Source organism: Scyliorhinus canicula, chromosome 4 (assembly GCF_902713615.1).
Source record: "Scyliorhinus canicula chromosome 4, sScyCan1.1, whole genome shotgun sequence".
In the NCBI taxonomy this organism is placed as follows: domain Eukaryota; kingdom Metazoa; phylum Chordata; class Chondrichthyes; order Carcharhiniformes; family Scyliorhinidae; genus Scyliorhinus; species Scyliorhinus canicula.
The window spans coordinates 173391181-173413922 of NC_052149.1; the positions used below are offsets into that span (position 1 = coordinate 173391181).

The window sequence follows — 22742 nt, forward strand, 5'->3', positions numbered from 1 at the left end:
TCCCAGATCTCTCTGTACATCAATTTTCCCCAGGACCCTTCCATTGACCATATAGTCCGCTCTTGAATTTGATCTTCCAAAATGCATCACCTCGCATTTGCCTGGATTGAACTCCATCTGCCATTTCTCTGCCCAACTCTCCAATCTATCTAGATTTTGTTGTATTCTCTGACAGTCCTCCATTCTATCTGCAACTCCACCAATCTTAGTATCATCTGCAAACTTGCTAATCAGACCACCTATACCTTCTTCCAGGTCATTTATATAGATCACGAACAGCAGTAGTCCGAGCACGGATCCCTGTGGAACACCACTAGTCACCCTTCTCCATTTTGAGACATTCCCTTCCACCACTACTCTCTGTCTCCTGTTCTTTATCCATCTAGCTAGTACACCCTGAACCCCATACAACTTCACTTTTTCCATCAACCTGCCATGGGAAACGTTATCAAACGCCTTACTAAAGTCTATGTATATGACATCTACAGTCCTTCCCTCATCAATTAACTTTGTCACTTCCTCAAAGAATTCTATTAGGTTTGTAAGGCATGACCGTCCCTGCACAAAACCATGCTGCCTATCACTGATAAGTCTATTTTCTTCCAGATGTGAATAGATCCTATCCCTCAGTATCTTCTCCAACAGTTTGCCTACCACTGGGGTCAAGCTCACAGGTCTATAATTCCCTGGATTATCCCTGCTACCCTTCTTAAACAAAGGGACAACATTAGCAATTCTCCAGTCCTCCGGGACCTCACCCATGCTCAAGGATGCTGCAAAGATGTCTGTTAAGGCCCTAGCTATTTCAACCCTCGCTTCCCTCAGTAAACTGGGATACATCCCATCTGGTCCTGGGGACTTGTCCACCTTAATGTCTTTTAGAATACCCAAAACTTCCCCCTTCCATATGACAACTTGACCTAGAGTATTTAAACATCCATCCCTAGCTTCAACATCTGTCTTGTCCCTCTCCTTTGTGAATAACGATGCAAAGTACTCATTAAGAATCTCACCCATTTCCTCTGAGTCCACGCATAAATTCCCTCTTTTGTCTTTGAGTGGGCCAATCCTTTCTCTAGTTACCCTCTTGCTCCTTACATACGAATAAAAGGCTTTGGGATTTTCCTTAACCCTGTTAGCCAAAGATATTTCATGACCCCTTTTAGCCCTCTTTATTGCGCGTTTGAGATTCTTCCTACTTTCCCGATATTCCTCCAAAGCTTCATCAGTTTTGAGTTGCCTCGATCCTATGTATGCTTCCTTTTTCATCTTAGCTAGTCTCACAATTTCACCCGTCATCCATGGTTCCCTAATCTTGCCATTTCTATCTTTCATTTTCACAGGAACATGTCTGTCCTGCACCCTAATCAACCTTTCCTTGAAAGACTCCCACATTTCAAATGTGGGTTTACCCTTAAACAGCTGCTCCCAATCCACATTCCCTAGCACCTGCCGAATTTTGTTATACTCTGCCTTTCCCCAATTTAGTACTCTTCCTTTCGGACCACTCTTGTCCTTGTCCATGAGTATTCTAAAACTTACGGAATTGTGATCACTATTCCCAAAGTAATCACCGACTGAAACATCAACCACCTGGCCGGGATCATTCCCCAATACCAGGTCCAGTATGGCCCCTTCCCAGGTTGGACTATTTACATACTGCTCTAAAAAACTCTCCTGGATGCTCCTTACAAACTCTGCTCCATCTACGCCTCCAACACTACACGAATCCCATTCAATGTTGGGAAAGTTAATATCTCCCATCACAACCACCCTATTGCTCCTACATTTTTCTATAATCTGTCTGCATATTTGTACCTGTACTTCATGCTCGCTTTTGGGAGGTCTGTAGTAAAGTCCCAACAATGTTACTGCACCCTTCCTATTTCTCAGCTCCACCCATATTGCCTCAGTGCTCGAATCCTCCATCGTGCCCTCCTTAATCACAGCTGTGATATCATCTCTGACGAGTAATGCAACTCCTCCACCCCTTCTACCTCCCTCTCTATCCCTCCTGAAGCATCTATACCCTGGGATATTCAGTTGCCCTTCCCTCAACCAAGTCTCAGTAATACCAATAACATCATATTCCCAGGTACTGATCCAAGCCCTAAGTTCATCTGCCTTACCTGCTACACTTCTCGCATTAAAACAAATGCACCTCAGACCACCTGTCCCTTTATTGTCTTGTACCTTACTGGCTTTAGTTGCTGCTTCTTTACTGACCTCTAACTTCCTAATCTGGTTCCCATCCCCCTGCCTCATTAGTTTAAAACCTCCCCAACAGTAGGTGTGTACTTCTCTCTATGCCCCACTTTCAATTTCTTTCTGTCTTTCTCCTATTATCTGCCTCCGTGTTTCTCTCTTCCCAATTAATAAAACATAGCAAAGAGCTAGTCAGCCCAAACTTTGCTCAAAAATAAAATTTCCAACTCCACGTTTTACGTTATTTTTAAATTTTTAGTTCAAGCAAAATACTCCATTATGTTATACCCCAATTTCTGGGTTTGGGGTAAATCACTTGTAGAGAATGACACACTGATTCATGAAAGGAGTCTTCTCAGTGCTTGAAGAATGCAGGATGCTGGCAATTGAAGGCTTCGGTGCTAGCTGGCAATTATATTGACTGAGTCTCTTCAGCTGTCACTGTTGGCTCTAACATGCTGCTGCGCTCAAGCCCAAGGGCTCTCATAGAAGCACAGACATCTGACAAAATCCATTGTGAAACCATTTTAAACTCAGGAAAGACAAGTAACATTAGCTATTTTCTTGCATGTGCTAGAATTTTACGTTCACCCCTGCTTCCCATTTCAATTTGTGCTTTCCATGTGTGTTCAGTTACTGATTTATTGTTGTTTTCCACATACACATTTTAAACCAATTAACTGCAAAGTATTTTCATGTACATCCCTTACTGAAATTTGAAAGAGGTGGTGTGATGTTAAAAATGATGTGCACTAGGCACAACATGCCTGAGTTTCCTTGGGAGGCCTTTAATAGGCAGGACTGAGCAGGAACAGCTGATTGGTACTAATTGAACACTTTCATTTTCAGATGTATTTGCATAAATAGGGCCAATGGTCATGCCAATAAAAGTACAACGGGGGTATCTGCCAGAGGAAACTCAATGCAGGATTGGCCAGATATATTCAAAGTAAATATAGAGTACCCAATACATTTTTTCCAATTAAGGGGCAATTTAGTGTGGCCAATCCACTTAGCTTGCACATCTTTAGGTTGTGGGGCAAAACCCACCCAAACACGGGGAGAATGTACAAACTCCACACGGACAGTGACCCAGAACCGGGAGCGAACCTGGGACCTCGGCACCGTGAGGCAGCAGGGCTAACCCACTGTGCCACCGTGCTGCCCACAAAGTAAATAGTTGATTGGGTTTTGAGAAGTCATTTTCTGCATTGGGCGATAGGAGCAACAAGGCAAGTCCATAGCCTTTTAAAATGTGAATGCCTCAATCACCGTAGCAACATTGGATACCAGTGACAGTCAGGCATTAAAAAAAAAATCCAACATAGCCCTGGATGGAAATGTGGGAATGATGTTGGAAAATGTGATGCCCACAGATGCATATGGCAACTCCAAATGGACCAAAATGTCACTCTGCCTGTCTTGGCAACACCCTGAATATGTTAATGTGGTTGGTTTGTACGCTGCTTATTATCTGGGTTCTATTCAGGGGGGGAAAGAGTTGAAAGTCATTGAAACTGGGTTTCTTGTACTCTTACTTTCTGTTTTGAAAAGTCTCCTCAGGGAGCTGAATGGGTGATGCAACCACAGCTTCCATCTCCTTTTTCTGCTAAATGAAAGTTCAAATAATAAGGTACCAGATAAAGTGGGCCCGACTACTTGCACACATTTCTTTCAGTTCTCTCAGGTCAGAGGAACTGAGGGGGAAAATCCGAGTGACAACAGAAAGGTAAATATCAGAAAAGTTACTATCAAGCCCCCTTCATACTATTGCAAACCCAATGTTAGCCTGCTGGGGTGGTCCTATACCTTGCTGCCTTCAGGCAATGGAGATACAAATGAATATATGAATTAGGAGCAGGAGCAAGCCTTCATCCCCTCAAACCTGCTCAGTCATTCAACAAGGTCATGGCTGATCTGATGTGGCCTCAACACCATTTTCCTATCTACTCACTATACCCTATGACCATCGTTTTAGACCAGAATCTATCTACTCTGTCTTAAAATATATTCAATAATCCTGCCTCCATTGTTCTCAGGAAAGAGAGTTCCAGAGACTCGCAACCATCTGAGAGAAAGAAAAACTTCCCATTTTTGTCTTTTTTCCAATTCAGGTCAATTTAGCATATTCAATCCACCTTGCACATCTTTGGATTGTGGGGGCCAAATCCACGCAGACATGGGGAGAATGCGCAAACTCCACACGGACAGTGATCCAGAGCCGGGATCGAACCTGGGACCTCAGCGCCGTGAGACTGCAGTGCTACCAGTGCGCCACCGTGCCCCCCCCATTTTTGTATTTAAGAGGAAATTTAAATTGTGGCCCTGGTCTCACTCAAAAGCGGAAACAATTTTCTCAGCATCCATCCTGTCAAGTCCTCTCAGGGTCTCATGTTTCAATTAGATCATCACTCATTTTTCTAAACTCCAAAGGATACAGGCCCAACCTGCATAACCTTTCTTCAAGAGGCAGGCCGCTCATCCCAGCAACAGAAACCGAGGCAGATGGGAGAGAATATCATTTTTCACTTTTATGCCATAATATTGTTGGGCCTGTGTCCATTGCAGGCCTAAGCCTGGCTCTCCCACCACCATCACCCCCCACGCCTGCCTCCCCCACTCAACCCCCCCCCCCCCCCCAAGACTCCAGAAGACCTAGAAATCACAGACATCAAGCCTTACAGCTGTCCATCTGCTTTTCCTATCTTTTGCACTGGATAAAAAGCTTTGCTAAGGGCAAAAAGCAGGAAGGTGCATGATTCACACTCTTCAGCTTTTCAATTTGTTTCTTTTAGTTCAATCACCATCCAGGCTTCAGGCTTTTCCATGACAGACTCAAATTGGCTAAATTATATTACATTACTCCTTGGCAAGCACAGTCTAGAAGTCAACATGTGCAATGCTCTATAAATAATTGCACAAATGTGAAAAGAAAATATTCAAAGTACAACAGAGTATGAAAAGAATCAGTAAGCAGTTGTGTGTGTCAGATAGCAAGGTAGCAACTGCACTTCGATGAAAGGAGTGAATTTTCCATCTATCGCACACCTAAATTTCTTTTGATTCCATTGATGTTAGACTCTTACGCTATCACAGTCAATTTGAAATTTCAAAAAATGAATATATTAGTCAATGAAAGAGAGGCTGTGGATTCTGGAGGTCTGTGCTGCAAATTGGTTTGGATCAAGAGTTTGCTGAGTGCTAACAATTCAAGGGCATCGATGACAAATTTAGAAGAGCTTTGTGCCTTCCTGAATGATAATTCAGTGTTCCAAATAATGGTGCCTTGTTGACCATCTGTCATGCTGCTCTTGACTGTTCTGCAGGGATTATACATTTCCTGATAGAGATCCAGCTAGGTAGGTCAAGTTACACATATCACTGCATGGTGATAAGATTAAATCAGAGTTCAGGTCTGCTCTTGGTTTGAATAAAATAACTGCAAAAGTGAGAAACAAAGCCAATTTATGACTGCCACTCAGGATGATTGATTTTTCACATGTCTGGCTTATGGCTGCCTTTTGCACTCTTTGGAAATGATAGTCAATTAGCTTATGGTCTTTTGATGATTATTGCTATTTAACTGAAAACTGAAATGGCCATTCCATCTTCAAGAAAGCAGAAGGTTATATTTGCTATTAACTTCTCATGATTACCTCGGTTATCACAACGCCTCTCATCTCAATTATCACTCTTAACTCAAATGCCACATTGCATCAAATAAAAGTATTGCAACAATCATATGTCAACAATGCGATGCAAAGCTGTACAATTTCAGAACTAATGAATAAAAGGTTAAATTGGCATTCAAAAAGAGCATGATTTGGAGAATCGTAGCGACAACATGATATCCCAATCTCCAACCTGTGCTGCACACTGGGAGATCAATATCACTTTTTTTTTTCCACAGAAATTAATTATCAAACTCAAGAATTGGCAGGAAAGCAGCTTTGTTATTTTATGTATGAAACTGCTCCTCAAAAGTATTTCCAATTCTTAAAAAAAGTAACTGTCATTTCAGAAAAAAAATAGGAGGCAGCCCACATGGATTTTATGGCGAGCTCACAATAAAGCTAGAACTGTCAGTCCAGTACCTTTGTCAATCTGATGAGAATGTAGCATTGTCCAGGAACATTTTGTCTGGATAGGTATCTGGTTTGCAGCGTAATGCCAAGGTTTATTTGTAATTTTCTCCAATTTCAAGAATTCCGCAAAGTCAGACAGCCAGTCTGCGACCTTGGGTGACGCTGCTGATCTCCAGCTGAGCAGGAGTCTCCAGGGGGCGATCAGGAGGTCTGCCCCACTCCCCATAAAGAGTTTGGGCTGTTTCGACACCCCAAAGATCGCCACTAACAGACATAGTTCCACCCTCACTCCCACAACCCTGGACATGGCTTCGATAAAGGCGGCCCAGTACCCGACTATTTGGAGATGGAGGCTTCCACAATACCTGGAGGCAATTCATCAACCTCTTCAGGGACCTGTTTGTGACCTGTTTCAAACTTGCGATGTCTATCCTTGAACTTTTTTCCTTGACACTTTTTGCCGAGTGCACATTTTCCTACAGGGATTTATTGTCAATGTGACATTCAATAGGTATATTACCCAAACCCCTAATCCCAAAATTTCTGTCAACATCTGAGATATATAAAAGGCCATATCCACCGCCTCTCCAGGGCTTAACACCTCAGCAGCCAAAGTGTTTTAGACCACTCTCCTTATTTTCTTTGTTTCCCACACAGGTGCCCCAACCCCAGGTGCAGTACTGCTCTGAGGTGGTGACACGGGATGATCTATGGGTCCAGCAGCACAGTTCTCTCCATGATGAACAGCTCAGCATGGAGATGGAGGGCAAGAACTGGTCTTCCCTGGCAGGTCGGTGATGAGCACATAAGGAGCTGTGCAACACTCTGCCAGAAAGGCTTTGTTACACTCACCTTGAAGCAACTTGTAAACTGAAGGCCATCTTGTATGCAGCATTCTTTAAAGATCAGGCTTGACGCCAACGTGGATTCCTGTAGGCGCGATGGAAGATTGGAAGGACTGATAGACACCGACAGGCAGCTGTTTTAATGCGCATTCATGAGATGCAAATTATACTGTATTTGTGCCACCTGCCAGTGGGATGATCAACCCACCATTAACTTGTCATTGGGAGAATTTTATGGTGGCGAGTATCCAACTTTATGGGTCCCAGCAGGTTCTCCGTGCCCATCTGCCCGCCACCAAACCCACTGCGGACGAGTTGGGAGAAGTTTGCTCTATGTCCGATCCTATGACCCAAATTGTTCTCCGAGGTTTTTCTCAGGTTTCTCTACTTGCCACATAAGAAAGGTATTAGGCCTCCTATATGTGCTCATTAGGGGGTCTAACACTTGTTTTAAGATACCTTCCCAAAAACAAGGAAGGTATCTGAGGCATTGGGCTTGCTCCACTCTTCCCCTGTCATGGATGAGGCCAAGCAATAAGCAGCCACCAACTAAAGGAAAGCATTTTAAAAGATACTTTCACATGGACCCAGGAGCAGCAGGACTTCTCTCTTGAGCTTCACACCTCAAGGGCTGCTGTTATTCATAGGTCATCAAAATATTATTTTCCTTCAAGCCTCTTCTTCGCCTCACCAAGAGATACCTCTGTGGTGAGGCAGGTGGCCCAAACAGGATAGGCTGAAATGGGTGAGCTGCCTTTGGAGGCACCAGGTGTTTTTATCAATTACTTCGATGAGGCCCATGGCCAAGTCTTGGACCCCTAGGATCAGACACATTTTGGGTGTGCCCATCCTGAAAATGGGTCGTAATGAATTTCCAACCCATCTATTCCAATTATTTCAGTGGATTATTTGGTTTCATTGTTGGAATTGTAGAATTGAAGATTCTAGTGGCTTAGTCAAAAAAGGCACCACCTGGTATTGGTAATGACCCAATGAGACAGAGTAGATCCCAAATTCAATCCTCATCCTAATCTGAGTGTGTTGAGTTCAGTTGGGCAAACATAACAGCCTCCCAGAACAAACGCCGGAATGTGGCGACTAGGGGCTTTTCACAGTAACTTCATTGAAGTCTACTCGTGACAATAAGCGATTTTCATTTTCATATTACAATTGACTTAAATACTGCTAGGTTTAAGTAGTGGAAAATTAAAACAGCCAGATTTCATACTGATCAATAACTCAGTACAAAATCCAGGAGGGGACACTCTGTACGTTACTATCGTCACTGCTGCTAACACTCAATATCAACACTCACAATTGGGACGTAGCCATTTGGAAGGCTGGATCTCGACTGGCTTAAGGCAGGCAGGCTGCCCGCCACCTATCCCGCCTCTGGTAAAGTCCAAGTGACGGTGAGCAAGAACGCAATAGGTACGGCACCCTGTCACCATCCCACCTGATTTTATACATCCTCCCCCTCAACGTTCCTGCTGATCCTAAGTGTGGGAGCATAAAATCCTGACCAAGTTGTAGAGGACAGGGTTCTACCCTTGAGTCCTCATTACCAGTGGGTAATCTGTCTAAAAATGCATACTCCTCTCATCCCAAAATGTTCCACACTCATATTCAGAACTCATAAAATCATACAACCCCTACTGTGCAGAAGGAGGCCATATGGCTCATCAAGCCTCGTCAGGCCCTCCGAAAGAGCACTCTCCCCAGGTCCACTCCCCTGTCCAATTACTGTAACCCCATAGCCTAACCTGCTTATCCCTGGATACTAAGGGGCAATTTAGCATGGCCAATCCACCTAACCTGCTCATCTTTGGATTGTTAAATTGTTATGAATTATGAATAACTGAAGATTGCAGGAACAAAATACATTTACATCTACTCATGACAAAGTTGTACATCCACCTTCTACAAAACGTTTGTAAATATCTGCATTCAAACATTGCCTGCAAATCAATGCAAACATTCCTATTCCTCTAATCCACTAAATATTTGGACATATTCCACCTATCAAACTCTTACTGTCCTGGATTTCCTGGTCTTGTGGAATCTCTGATAGTTCAGTGGCCCTGTCCAATCAGTACACCCTCATTCTAACAGGTCTCCTGAGGTGGGTTATTGATAATAATTGTGGTGGGTTCCTCATGGTATTATCAATCTCACCATTATCTTGGATGGAGGGAAATCATGAGTGAAAAATGCTGGTTCAAAGAAAAAAAACCAATTTGAGTCAATTTTTTCAATTGCTAATTGTTTTAATGCAATTGATTTGTGGCCATTTAAGTTTGAAATCCTCATCCACTGCTTCAGCAACTGTGATGCCAAGAAGGGAATGGTTCCCCTGCTAACCAGTGTTGCCAAGGCGTAAATGATGGAACATATGTCAGCTCATGCATTTCCATCATTATCATTTCATTTGAATACACCCACCAAACAGCAGAACAAATTCCCTAATTGCATTTCCCTCACTTGCCTGCTCAAAAACCACGCAAAGCATGCATAAAGAACTCACAGAATTCATGTTATCAAAGTAATAGCTTTGAGTAATGAATTCCAATACAAACTAAAAGCTTAGACTTACCAAGATCGTAAATCTGGGGCCTTATTATTGATCACCTACATTAGGACCAACATAAAAGTAAATGTAACGTGTAACACTTACCTCAATACATGTGCTGAGCCATTGATTGTTGTAGTGGAGCACGGTATTGTCTGCCCCAGTAAAGAGGATCGTCTGTACCGTTCACCGCAGCACAGAATTCTCAGGAAGGCACGCCTGAAAGACCTGTTCAAATAAGCGTAGAGAAATGGATTCAACCCCGAATTAATGTATCCAAGCCATAGGCAGGCTATCCATAGCTGGTCCGGAACAGAGTAGTTTATAAATGGGTCCACAATATTTGTGATGAAAAATGGTGCCCAGCAGAGACAAAAGCATCCCATAATAATGCACAATGTTTTGGCTGCTTTGGTTTCAGTCTTCATTCTATGATTGCCTGGATGGTCAGCTTGTTGTTCCGTCGAGGTTCCCGCACGTTTCAATATTTCGATCTGTCGTGCATGCTCTCTGGCTGTCACATATATCCTTTGGTATGCCAGTACCATTAAAATAAGAGGTATGTAAAATGCTACAACTGAGCACGTTATGGCATAAGGCTTGTTCACCATGAAAATACATTTTGTACTTGTGTCATTGCTGAACTTTCTTTCTTCCACCTGCAAAGTGATGAAGAAAGCAAGGTCTTACCAGATCATTCAATGTTTCGAAAATTGAATCTCTCAAAATTAATACATTTCTCTGGGAAAAATCTGAAAACTCATTTGACAAAATAATTTTCAAGAAATTGCAGAGTTACACCGACATTATTAATGGTAGAATCAGAAATTTTGGAACATACTTATAACAACTATAAAAAAAATTTTTTAAATTATGGGACGGGATTCTCTCAGCCCACGCTGGGTTGGAGAATCGCCCAGCCAGGCGGGAATCGTGCAACGCTGCCCCAATGCCAGACCGCCGCTTGTCTGCTCACCGGCGCGGGTATGGTCGGTGCGACGCCGGTCAGGGGCCGCGTAGAGTGGTCTCTCCCTCTGCAGCCGCTACGCCGGTTCCACGATTTTTAAAAGCATAAGTGAACTTCACCGTCTGGAACTCAGCTCAATGGAGACGGAGAATCATGGAGGCCCCGGAGTATACCAGGTTGGGCCCACAAATGAAATGCAAAAGTTGTCTACTGTACATGTGTTCCAGAACGCATTGACACCGCTGCCGAGGTGCTGGAGCGTTACGATTTGTCGTCAAATCGGCACCTGCCGCGTTTTTTGCCATCGGAACCAATTCTCCGCCCAATTGCCTTTTCCGATTTTGGCATCGCCAAATAGAGAATCCCACCCTGTATGTTTTCAAGAAGCAGCTAAAAATATCACTTAGGGCGAAGGGGATCAAAGGATATGGGGGAAGCGGGATTAGGCTATTGAAGTGGATGATCAGCCATGGTCATAATGAATGGCTCAAAGGGCCGAATGGCCTCCTGCTGCTCCTAGATTCGGTATTGTGCAACGAGAAAGAGTTAATTAAAAATCTTGATGTGCAGGGTCCATATGGAAGAGTGACAATAACATGATGGAATTCTTCACGAAAGTGAAATAGTCCAATCCAAAACTAGAATTCTAAATCTAAACAAAGAAAACTACAAGGATATTAGGGGGGTGTTGTCCATGATGGATTAGAGAACTTCATTCCAGGACATACCCCCCAGGAGTTCCTCAGGGTAGTATTCTAGGCCCAAACATCTTCAGCTGATTTATCAATGACCTTCCTTCCTACATAAGGTCAAAAGTGGGGAGATTTACTGATGATCGCACAATGTTCAGCACCATTCGTTACTCCCCAAATACTGAAGTAGTCCATGTCATAATACAACAAGACCTGGATAATAACCAAGCTTGGGTTGACAAGTGGCAAGTCACATTTGCGCCACACAATAACATTTCCAACAAAAGCCAGAGACAGCATTAATAGGCACACGCGTGGTTCAGCGTGGGGGAGGGTGGGAAGGCTCTGGGGTGGGGAGTGGTTGGGGAGGATGCTTGGGGTGAGTGGAGGGGAAGGTTTATGAAAGGGGTTTGGGGAGGAGGACGGCATGGGTGGCGTGAGTGGGCCATGGCATGGCACGATCCAGGGCGGGGGCTGTGCCAGGTGCAGTCTCATGCGGGGGTGTCCCTGCCAACTCACCCGTGTGGCCCAGTGTAAGTCGGTGCCTTTCTTGCATCACTGGGTGCTGGTTCTCCTCGTGACACTGCCCAAGCTGGCGACCACTGCCACTTCTTCCCAGGTGGCACTGGCTGCCCTGTGGCTTGCTTTCCGGGATCCCCTGCGGGAACAGGACATCCTTCTTGGCCTCGACTACTTTTAGGAGCCTCCCCAGGTCTGCATTCCCAAATCGTGGGGCCGGTCGTCTCAACGCCATGGCTGCAAGCTGAGTGGGATTGACTGTGCAAGAGCAATTTATGTGCTACTCTACCTTATTAGCGGAGAGGGGTGGTGGGGGGAGGGGGGGGGGGCTGGCGAGCACGGTCCCAGCGAATCGGCTGCCGAGCCTTCATTTACCACGTGAAGCCCATGGGGCCTCCTTAAGTGGACCAATTAACGTTGTATTGTGGTGATGATCTCGCCAGGTCAAATGCTGTTCCCACTCGCTACCACACTTTGAAGCATCTTGGAAGGATCGCGCCATAAAGACGTCAAGGGGTATGGAGGAGAGTGGGAGTATGACGTTGAGACAGAGGATCAGTCATGATCATATTGAATGGCAATGCGTGCTCCAGGGTCTGAATTTCTAATAAAACACGGATTAAAGGGATATGGGGAACAGGTAGGGAGGTGAATTTGAGACCAGGAAGAGATCATCCATGATCTGATTGAATGGTGGAGTAGGCTTGATGGACTGAATTGCCTACTTCTGCTCCTAATTCCTATGTTCCTATGAATGGCCTACTTCTGTTCCTATCTTCTATGTTTGTAATCACTTGGGTCAATGAAATGCCCAGAACAAATGAAAGCCTGCCCAGAACGAAGATAAGTCCTTCAGAATATTATGGTAGAGAAGAAAATAAATATAATTTGTTAATGTCAGCTCATCCGAGAAGCTGCATTAAACAGAGTTAAGCTGCTTGTGTTTTGGACCCAATTGCTTTGGATACGGAAATTTATCTGGTGTCAATAAATAGGAGGAAAGCATGCCTATTGCCATTTTTAAGAAAAACTAATTAAATTGTGGAAGCGCGCGAGACATTATTGCATGAGAGACATCATTTTCTTAGCAGCAATTGCAAAGCAACAGCTTATCTTACTAAATCTGCAAATCCTCGCCACTTCTGAAGCACTTGACTTCTGGAAATGTAAAAAAAATTCCAAAAATCCAGCATGGGAATGTGTAACTGAAGTCATAAATATTTGACTGATGGCAACAGACAGCCCGTTTCTTGGACCAGACTGCAGATGTGCCAGTTTTAGTGAAAAATACAAACATAGCATTGTAGCAAAGGTCTGCTTCCATCCATGCAAAGAAAATGACGAGCAATGGGAATATGTCACTGACAAAGTGAATAGAGTCTCAAAGCTCAGAGAACTTGGCTTGATATCCAGATAAATAAACACAATTAGAAAAATTGTGGCAAGGGAAAAACTGAATACCAAGTTAAACAAAGAGATATTAGGAAGGGTGACTAAAAGCTTGACTGCTGAGGTGAATTTTAAGGAGGGTCTTAAAAGATAAGAGAAGGATTCGACTTCCGGGCGGCGAGCGAGGAGGTCGCAGGGAGAGAGGCTCCCGCAAGCGCCAGACAAGGAACCCCCCGACAGGCCGGACGGCGGAGGAGGAGAAGCGGCAGCGGCAGCGGAGGAGGAGCGGCGGCGGAGGAGGAGCGGCGGCGGCGGCGGAGAGGCGGCGGCGGCAGAGGAGCGGCGGCGGAGGAGAGGCAGCGGCGGCGACAGGGGGGCCCAGCAGCGGCAGGTCCAACCCCTCTCCCTCCCCCCCCCCACGCGGGCCAGGAACGGTGCGGCAGCGGCGGGCCCTCCTTTCTCCCCCCCCCCCCAACCAGCAGCGGGGACCCCCCCCCAAACCAGCAGCGGGGACCCCCCCCCCAACCAGCAGCGGGGACCCCCCCCAACCAGCAGCGGGGACCCCCCCAACCAGCAGCGGGGACCCCCCCCAACCAGCAGCGGGGACCCCCCCCCCAACCAGCAGCGGGGACCCCCCCCAACCAGCAGCGGGGACCCCCCCCCCAACCAGCAGCGGGGCCCCCCCCCAACCAGCAGCGGGGACCCCCCCCGAACCAGCAGCGGGGACACCCCCCCCCCAACCAGCAGCGGGGACACCCCCCCCCCCCCCAAACCAGCAGCGGGGACACCCCCCCCCAACCAGCAGCGGGGACATCCCCCCCCCCAACCAGCAGCGGGGACCCCCCCCCCAACCAGCAGCGGGGACCCCCCCCCCCCCCAACCAGCAGCGGGGACACCCCCCCCCCCTTACCGGCAGCGACCACCGGCCCACTCGCCCCTCCCCCCCCCAACTGCAGTGACCACCACGTGGCAAGGACAAAGGGACTCTCTCTCTCTCTCTCCTGGGTGAGTGGGGAGAGAAAACAAAAGAAAAAAGAGACTTATATTTCTGTTCTTTTTTAAAAAAAACCCAAAAGAAAACTGGTAAAGAGAAAAGGGGTAAAATAAAGGGGTAAAGGAAAGAAGGGGGGAAATAAAATTTTTATTTAAAAAAAAAAAATATATATATATATATATATATAATAATAAATAAAATAAAAATAGGGTGCGGAAAAGGGGGAAAAGAAGAACAAGGAGAGAAGAAAAGATGAAGGGGAAGGGGGAGAAAAAAATGCCAGAAGGGAGCCAAGAGAAAGGGGGCACCGGAAGTAGACGGGGCAAAGGGCAAGCCAGCTTGGGCGAACGAGTCAAAACGCGAAGCGGCGGGAAGGATGTATCGCCGCATCCAAAAGAGCTGGACGGGCGGGCAACCTCTCCCCTGGGGTTAGAGGGGGGCGTGAATTGGAAGGAAGCCTTTGCCGAGGTGGTGAGGGAGCAGCTGCAGGCAATCAAGGCAGAGTTAAAAGCAGACGCAGAGGCCGCAGCACAGGCAGCAGTGACCAGGGCCATGTCAGGGGTGCAGCAGGCTCTGACCAGATTGGAGAAGAAAGTGGATGCCCAAGAGAAGATACTGGAAGCCCAGGGGGCAACCATTAAAGAGCTGGAGAAGGCAGCGACTGACGTGAGCGACCGGGTCATGTCCCTGGAGAGGGAAATGGCGAAACTGAGTGCAACACAGGGGAGCCTGAAGGGCAGGGTAGACGACCAGGAGAACAGCTCGAGAAGGCAAAATATTAGGATAGTGGGCCTGCCAGAGGGGAGCGAGGGTAGAAATCCCACAACATTCGTGGCTGCGATGCTGGGCTCCTTAGTGGGGCGGGAAACTTTTCCCGCCCCACCGGAAATGGACAGAGCTCATCGGTCACAGCGCCCGAAGCCCAAGGAAGGGGAAAATCCGAGAGCAGTTATAGCCAAACTGCACCGGTACCGGGATAGGGAGACAATCCTGCGCTGGGCCAAGGAGAATAGAGCCTGCAAATGGAACGGGCACGCCATCCGAATCTACGAGGATCTTGGAGCGGACATAGCTAAGAGACGGGCGGAGTTCAACAGAGCGAAAGCAGCTCTCTACAAGAACAAAGTACGTTTTGGTATGCTGTACCCAGCAAAACTCTGGGTCACATACCAAAACAAGGAATATTTCTTTACAGCCCCTGCCGAGGCGAATAGATTCGTCGAGGAGCACGGGCTGGAAAAACGCCATGGGAAGTAGGGACGAGGGGCCCATGGCAAGGAGAAACGTCATGCCGACGGGGGGGTGGGGAGGGGCGAGGCAAAGCCAGCCCCCTCCCCCCTGGCAGGAACACCCAGAACGAAAACAACCCAATGCCCAAGGGCCCGCTCCAGGTGGGAGGCCAGGCCCCGGCACGAGGGAACGGGAGTACTGGAGAGGGGAGAGGAGAAGCGGGACAGCAACCTCCGAGAGGGGAGCCACTGTGCTAGCAGGAAAGCTAGCGACGGGGGCGCGCAACAGAGCAGGGCCGCAGCGCACCCCCAACAGGGGGGAAGGCGCCAGGCAGGGGAGGGGGGGGGATCACCCATCAAAGGTGGGAGAGCAAATGGGGACAGGAATGGGGGAGAGAGGGGCAATGGAGGGGTATACAGGGGAGGGGGGAAAAGGGATAGAGCGGGGGGGGGGGGGGGGCACTCGGGGGGGCGAGAGACCAGGGAGGGGAAATGCAGGGACAAAGGGACAAAAGAGGCCAGAAAGGGAATAGGGCCACAAAGTGCCACAGACAAGGGCTCGAAACAGGGAACCGCTGCAAGCACCCACCCAGTACGGTCTGTGGGTGAGGGGGCCCCCCAGAGTGCAGGGGACTACCCGCGTGGCGGACACACAGTGGACGGCCATGGCGGGTGTCCCCGGGACAAGGGGGAACCCCGGAGCGCAGGGACCCGACCACATGGGGAGAGCAGTGATAGTGGACATCCTGGACGGCCCCCTAACAAAGGGAAACCCCAGAGGGCAGGGGCGCGTCCACCGGACAAATATGGTTAACCCCACAGGAGCAAGGGGGCAGAAGCCCCCCACCAGAATAGTCACCTGGAACGTAAGGGGACTTAACGGCCCAGTGAAGAGATCTAGAGTCCTCACCCACCTTAGAAACATGAGGGCCGACATAGTCTTCCTCCAAGAGACGCACCTGAGGGAGCAGGACCAACTGCGGGTAAGAAAGGGCTGGGTGGGACAAACCTATCATTCCTGTTATGGGGCAAGGGCCAGGGGGCTGGCGATCCTGATTGGCAAGAGGACAATGTTTAGGGCGACAAAGACGGTTACGGACCCAGGGGGACGGTATGTCATGGTCAGCGGGGCCCTGGATGGGGCGCCGGTAGTTCTAGTTAACGTGTACGCGCCCAACAGGGACGACACGAGCTTCATCCAAAAGACCATGGCAGAAATCCCGGACATAGCGACGCACCGACTAATCATGGGGGGGGACTTCAACTGTGTACAGGACCCAAAGACGGACAGATCAAACCCCAGAACGGGGAAAACTTCAAACATGGCAAGGGAACTCAGTCACTATATGGAGCAGATGGGAGCAGTGGACCCCTGGAGATTCGCCCACCCGGGGGAGAAAGAATTCTCTTTCTTCTCCCCAGTACACAACGTGTACACCAGAATTGACTTCTTTGTGGTGGGGAAAACGGTGCTTCCAGGGATAGACAAGGTGGAATACCCCGCAATTGTGATATCAGACCACGCCCCACACTACATGGACGTGCGGCTGGAGACGGGAAGGGCCCAGCGCCCCACATGGAGGCTGGACGGTGCCTTACTAGCTGACAAGGCCTTCAGCGAAAGGATAGCGCGGGCCATAGCGGAATACACGGAGAACAACCAAAACGGGGAGGTCTCATCCTCCACGTTCTGGGAAGCGCTTAAGGCCGTACTAAGAGGGGAAATCATTGCCTACAAAGCGCAAAGAGATAGGGAGGAAAGGGTGGCTAGGCAGAAGCTGGTCGACTCCATACTGGAGGTAGACCGTAAATACTCCGAGGCCCCGACCGTAGAGCTCCTGGCGGGGAGAAAAGAATTACAAAGGAACTTTGACCTGCTCTCCACCAGGAAAGCAGTACACCAACTCCGCCAGGCACGCGGGGCCCTGTACGAACACGGAGACAAAGCCAGCCGCCTGTTGGCACACCAGCTGAGAAAGCAGGCAGCCAGCAGGGAAATTGCGCAAATCAGAGGTACCAGAGGCACGTGGGAAACAGAACCAGAGAGGATTAACGAAACCTTCAAGGCCTTCTACCAAGAGCTATACACCTCGGAGCCCCCAACGGGGAAGGCTGGGATGAACCGGTTTCTTGATGGACTGGACATACCAGTCGTGGGAGAGGGCAGAAAACGGGATCTGGAAGCACCACTAGCACTGGGAGAGATCATGGAGAGCATTAGCTCCATGCAGACGGGGAAGGCGCCGGGGCCGGACGGATTCCAGGCGGACTTCTACAAAAAATTCGCAACAGCGCTGGCCCCGCACCTGCGGGAGATGTTCACAGACTAGCTAGCTAGGGGCACACTGCCACCCACGTTAGCACAGGCCTCAATCTCGCTGATACCTAAGAAAGACAAAGACCCAACGGAATGTGGGTCATACAGACCCATATCTCTGCTGAACGCAGACGCCAAAATACTGGCCAAAATCCTAGCCAAAAGGTTAGAAGACTGTGTACCTGAGGTGGTCACAGAGGACCAGACGGGCTTCGTCAAAGGTAGACAGCTTACCGCGAACATCAGGCGCCTGCTGAACGTGATAATGACCCCCTCCGGGGAGAGAACACAAGAGGTGATCGTCTCCCTGGACGCAGAAAAGGCCTTCGACAGAGTCAAATGGAAATACCTCATAGAGGTACTGGAGCGGTTCGGGCTTGGAACAGGGTTCACCGCTTGGGTAAAGCTCCTATACAACGCTCCCATGGCGAGTGTACGGACCAACAATACCAACTCCCAATACTTCCACCTGCACAGGGGCACCAGACAAGGATGCCCACTGTCCCCGCTGCTGTTCGCACTAGCAATCGAACCGCTAGCAATCGCGCTCAGGGCAGCAAAAAATTGGAGGGGGATCCGAAGGGGAGGTAGAGAGCACAGAGTCTCACTCTATGCGGATGATCTGCTCCTCTATATCTCGGACCCACAAAGCAGCATGGACGGAATCATAGCGCTCCTGAAAGAGTTTGGAGCCTTCTCGGGCTACAAACTCAACATGAGCAAAAGTGAGATCTTCCCAGTACACCCGCAAGGGGGGGGGGGGGGGGGGGGGGGCGCACTAAAGGGGCTGCCGTTCAAACAAGCCCGAAATAAATTCCGCTACCTGGGGATCCAGATAGCCCATGACTGGAAAGGGATCCACAAATGGAACCTCACCAGCCTGACGGAGGAAGTTAAAAAGGACCTGCAAAGATGGAACACACTCCTGCTCTCCCTCGCGGGGAGAGTCCAGACGATCAAAATGAACGTACTGCCCAGGTTCCTTTTCCTGTTTAGATCCATTCCGATCTACATCCCCAAGGCCTTTTTCAAAGCGCTGGACAAACATATCATGGCGTTCGTATGGGGGGGTAAAAATGCTAGGATCCCAAAGAAGGTCATACAAAAAACAAAATCCAGGGGGGGGCTAGCCCTCACGAATCTACAATTCCAGCACTGGGCGGCAACAGCCGAGCGAGTAAGGGGATGGATCCAGGAGCCAGAGGCCGAGTGGGTGCGTGCGGAGGAGGCCTCCTGCATGGGAACCTCCCTCCGGGCCCTCGCCACGGCAGCACTCCCATCCCCACCCAAAAAACACTCCACCAGCCCAGTGGTGACAGCCACCCTCCAATCCTGGAACCAACTGCGGCAGCAATTTGGCCTGTACAAAATGTCGGACAAGGCTCCCATCTGCAACAACCATAGGTTCAAACCAGCACTGACCGACGCCACCTTCAAAAGGTGGAGGCAGGACGGGGGGACACTGACAGTCAGGGACCTATACACGGACGACAGGATCGCAACACTGGACGAACTGACAGAGAAATTTCAGCTAGCTGGGGGGAATGAGCTACGGTACCTGCAGCTCAAAAACTTCCTACGAAAGGAGACAAGGACGTACCCACAAACGCCACGACAGACACTATTGGAAGACCTACTGGACGCAAGTATCCTAGAGAAAGGGAACTGTAGTGACATGTATGACCGACTGGTAGATAGGGACGACACCGTACTGGACGCAACAAGAAGGAAATGGGAGGACGACCTGGGGATGGAGATAGGGTGGGGACTCTGGAGCGAAGCACTGCATAGGGTCAACTCCACCTCCACGTGCGCAAGGCTCAGCCTGACGCAACTAAAAGTGGTACATAGAGCCCACTTAACGAGAAACCGTATGAGTAGGTTCTTCCCGGAGGTGGAGGACAAATGTGAGCGGTGCCAGAGAGGCCCGGCCAACCACGCCCACATGTTCTGGTCTTGCCCCAGACTTGTGGAGTACTGGGCAGCCTTCTTCGAGGCTATGTCCAAAGTGGTGGGGGTGAGGGTGGAGCCATGCCCGATAGTGGCGGTCTTCGGGGTTTCAGACCAGCCAGATCTATTCCTGGGGAGGAGGGCGGACGCCCTTGCCTTTGCCTCTCTGATTGCCCGCCGTAGAATCCTGTTTGGCTGGCGGTCAGCAGCACCACCCAGAGCTGCAGACTGGCTGTCCGACCTCTCGGAATCTCTCCAAATGGAGAAAATCAAATTCGCCATCCGAGGGTCGGACGACGGCTTCCACAGAACGTGGGAGCCATTCATGCAACTGTTCCGGGACCTGTTTGTGGCCAACGTACATGAGGAAGAATAGTTGGGTGGCCAAGAACCAGGGGAAAATGGACGGGAATCGGGGGAAGGTAGCCGGGGGGGGGGGGGGGGGATACGGGCTCGGTATGGGGGTTTGATGGCAAGCCAAGGCCCAAAACCAAACTATAAATAAATGCCTATAAACATGTGCCTCGGCCATATTGGGGAATGTAAAATATGTATGCTGGCTAAAGGGGGCGGCCACAATTATTGTTATGAAAATGCTTACCTGTAAATATTCATGTTAAATTTTTGTGTTTTCCTTTTTTTTTTCTCTCTCTCTAATAACTTGTAATTTGTCATATATAAAATATGAAAACTCAATAAAAAAACATTTATAAAAAAAAAGATAAGAGAAGTGGAGAGGCAGATGAAGAGTGCGTTTAAGAACAAAGAACAAAGAAAATTACAGCACAGGAACAGGCCCTTCGGCCCTCCTAGCCTGCACTGATCCAGATCCTTTATCTAAATCTGTCGCCTATTTTCCAAAGATCTACTTCCCTCTGTTCCCCGCCCATTCATATATCTGTCTGGATGCATCTTAAATGATGCTATCGTGCCTGCCTCTACCACCTCCGCTGGCAAAGTGTTCCAGGCACTCACCACCCTCTGTGTAAAAAACTTTCCACGCACATCTCCCTTAAACTTTCCCCCTCTCACCTTGAAATCGTGACCCATTATAATTGACACCTCCACCCTTGGAAAAAGCTTGTTGCTATCCACCCTGTCCATACCTCTCATAATTTTGTAGACCTCAATCAGGTTCCCCCCTCAACTTCCGTCTTTCCAACGAAAACAATCCTAATCTACTCAACCTTTCTTCATAACTAGCACCCTCCATACCAGGCAACATCCTGGTGAACCTCCTCTGCACCCTCTCTAAAGCATCCACACCCTTCTGGTAATGTGGCGACCAGAACTGCACACAGTATTCCAAACGTGTCCTAACCAAAGTCCTATACAACTGTAACATGACCTGCCGACTCTTGTACTCAATACCCCGTCCAATGAAGGCAAGCATGCTGTATGCCTTCTTGACCAATCTATCGACCTGCGTTGCCACCTTCAGGGTACAATGGACCTGAACTCCCAGATCTCTCTGTACATCAATTTTCCCCAGGACTATTCCATTGACCGTATAGTCCACTCTTGAAACAAATCCTCGCATTTGCCTGGATTGAACTCCATCTGCCATTTCTCTGCCCAACTCTCCAACCTATCGGTATTTTGCTGTATTCTCTGACAGTCCTCCTCGCTATCTGCAACTCCACCAATCTTAGTATCATCTGCAAACTTGCTAATCAGACCACCTATACCTTCGTCCAGATCATTTATCGATATATCACAAACAACAGTGGTCCGAGCACGGATCCCTGTGGAACACCACTAGTCATCTTTCTCCATTTTGAGACACTCCCTTCCACCACTACTCTCTGTCTTCTGTTGCACAGCCAGTTCTTTATCCATCTAGCTAGTACACCCTGAACCCCATACAACTTCACTTTTTCCATCAACCTGCCATGGGAAACTTTATCAAACACCTTACTGAAGTCCATGTATATGACATCTTCCCTCATCAATTAACTTTGTCACTTCCTCAAAGAATTCTCCAGTCCTCCGGGACCTCACCCGTGCTCAAGGATGCTGCGAAGATATCTGTTAAGGCCCCAGCTATTTTGTCCCTCGCATCCCTCAGTAACCTGGGATAGATCCCATCCGGACCGAGGGACTTGTCCACCTTAATGCCTTTTAGAATACCCAAAACGTCCCCCTTCCTTATGCCAACTTGACCTGGAGTATTTAAACATCCATCCCTAGCCTCAACATCCTTCATGTCCCTCTCCTTGGTGACTACCGATGCAAAGTACTCATTAAGAAGCTCACCCATTTCCTCTGAGTCCACGCATAAATTCCCTCTTTTGTCTTTGAGTGGGCTTGTTCAGACTCACCTCCAAACTTTGACCAGCATAGCCTCTGCCAGAGACCTGGCAGGTGCAGATATTTGAAAGGTCGACTTTGATCTGTCCAAACCATTTACTTTTTATTTTTTTACTTTTGTTTGGGATTGCGAGCACGGGCAACATTTATTACCCATCCATAACTTCGTTTGAGAATGCAGTACTGATTTGCTTTCTTGGACCCACGGTGTTATTAGGTCAGGAGTTGCAGGAGTTTGATCCAGCAACAATGAAGGAATAGCAATAAATTTCCAAGTCAAGATGGTGCGTTACTTACAAGAGAGGACGTCTGCCAATGGCATTAAAAGCCACAGGGCACAGAAAGCAACAGGTTGCCTCCACCTCTGATCACAGTAAGAAGTCTTACAACACCAGGTTAAAGTCCAACAGGTTTGTTTCGAATCACCAGCTATCGCGGCACTGCTCCTTCCTCTGGTGAATGAAGAGGTAGGTTCCAGGAACATATATAGACAAAGTCAATGACGCAAGACGTTACTTTGAATGAGAGTCTTTGCAGGTAATTAAGTCTTTACAGGTCCAGGCAGAGCAATTGGAGAGAGGGATAATCACAGGTTAAAGAGATGTGAATTGTCTCAAACCAGGACAGTTGGTAGGATTTTGCAAGCCCAGGCCAGATGGTGGGGGTGAATA

The 22742-nt window shown here is 48.4% G+C and overlaps 1 protein-coding gene across 2 annotated transcripts in view; it reads right to left on the reverse strand.

Moving 5' to 3' along the window:
* The window catches only part of htr4 (5-hydroxytryptamine receptor 4), a 301009-nt gene that overhangs the window by 144359 nt on the left and 133908 nt on the right, over window positions 1–22742 (reverse strand). For both annotated transcript variants that reach the window (XM_038795553.1, XM_038795554.1), the window contains exon 7: window positions 9810–10363. In XM_038795553.1, the coding sequence (XP_038651481.1) occupies window positions 9810–10363 (554 nt within the window). The remainder of the gene's footprint in view (window positions 1–9809; window positions 10364–22742) is intronic.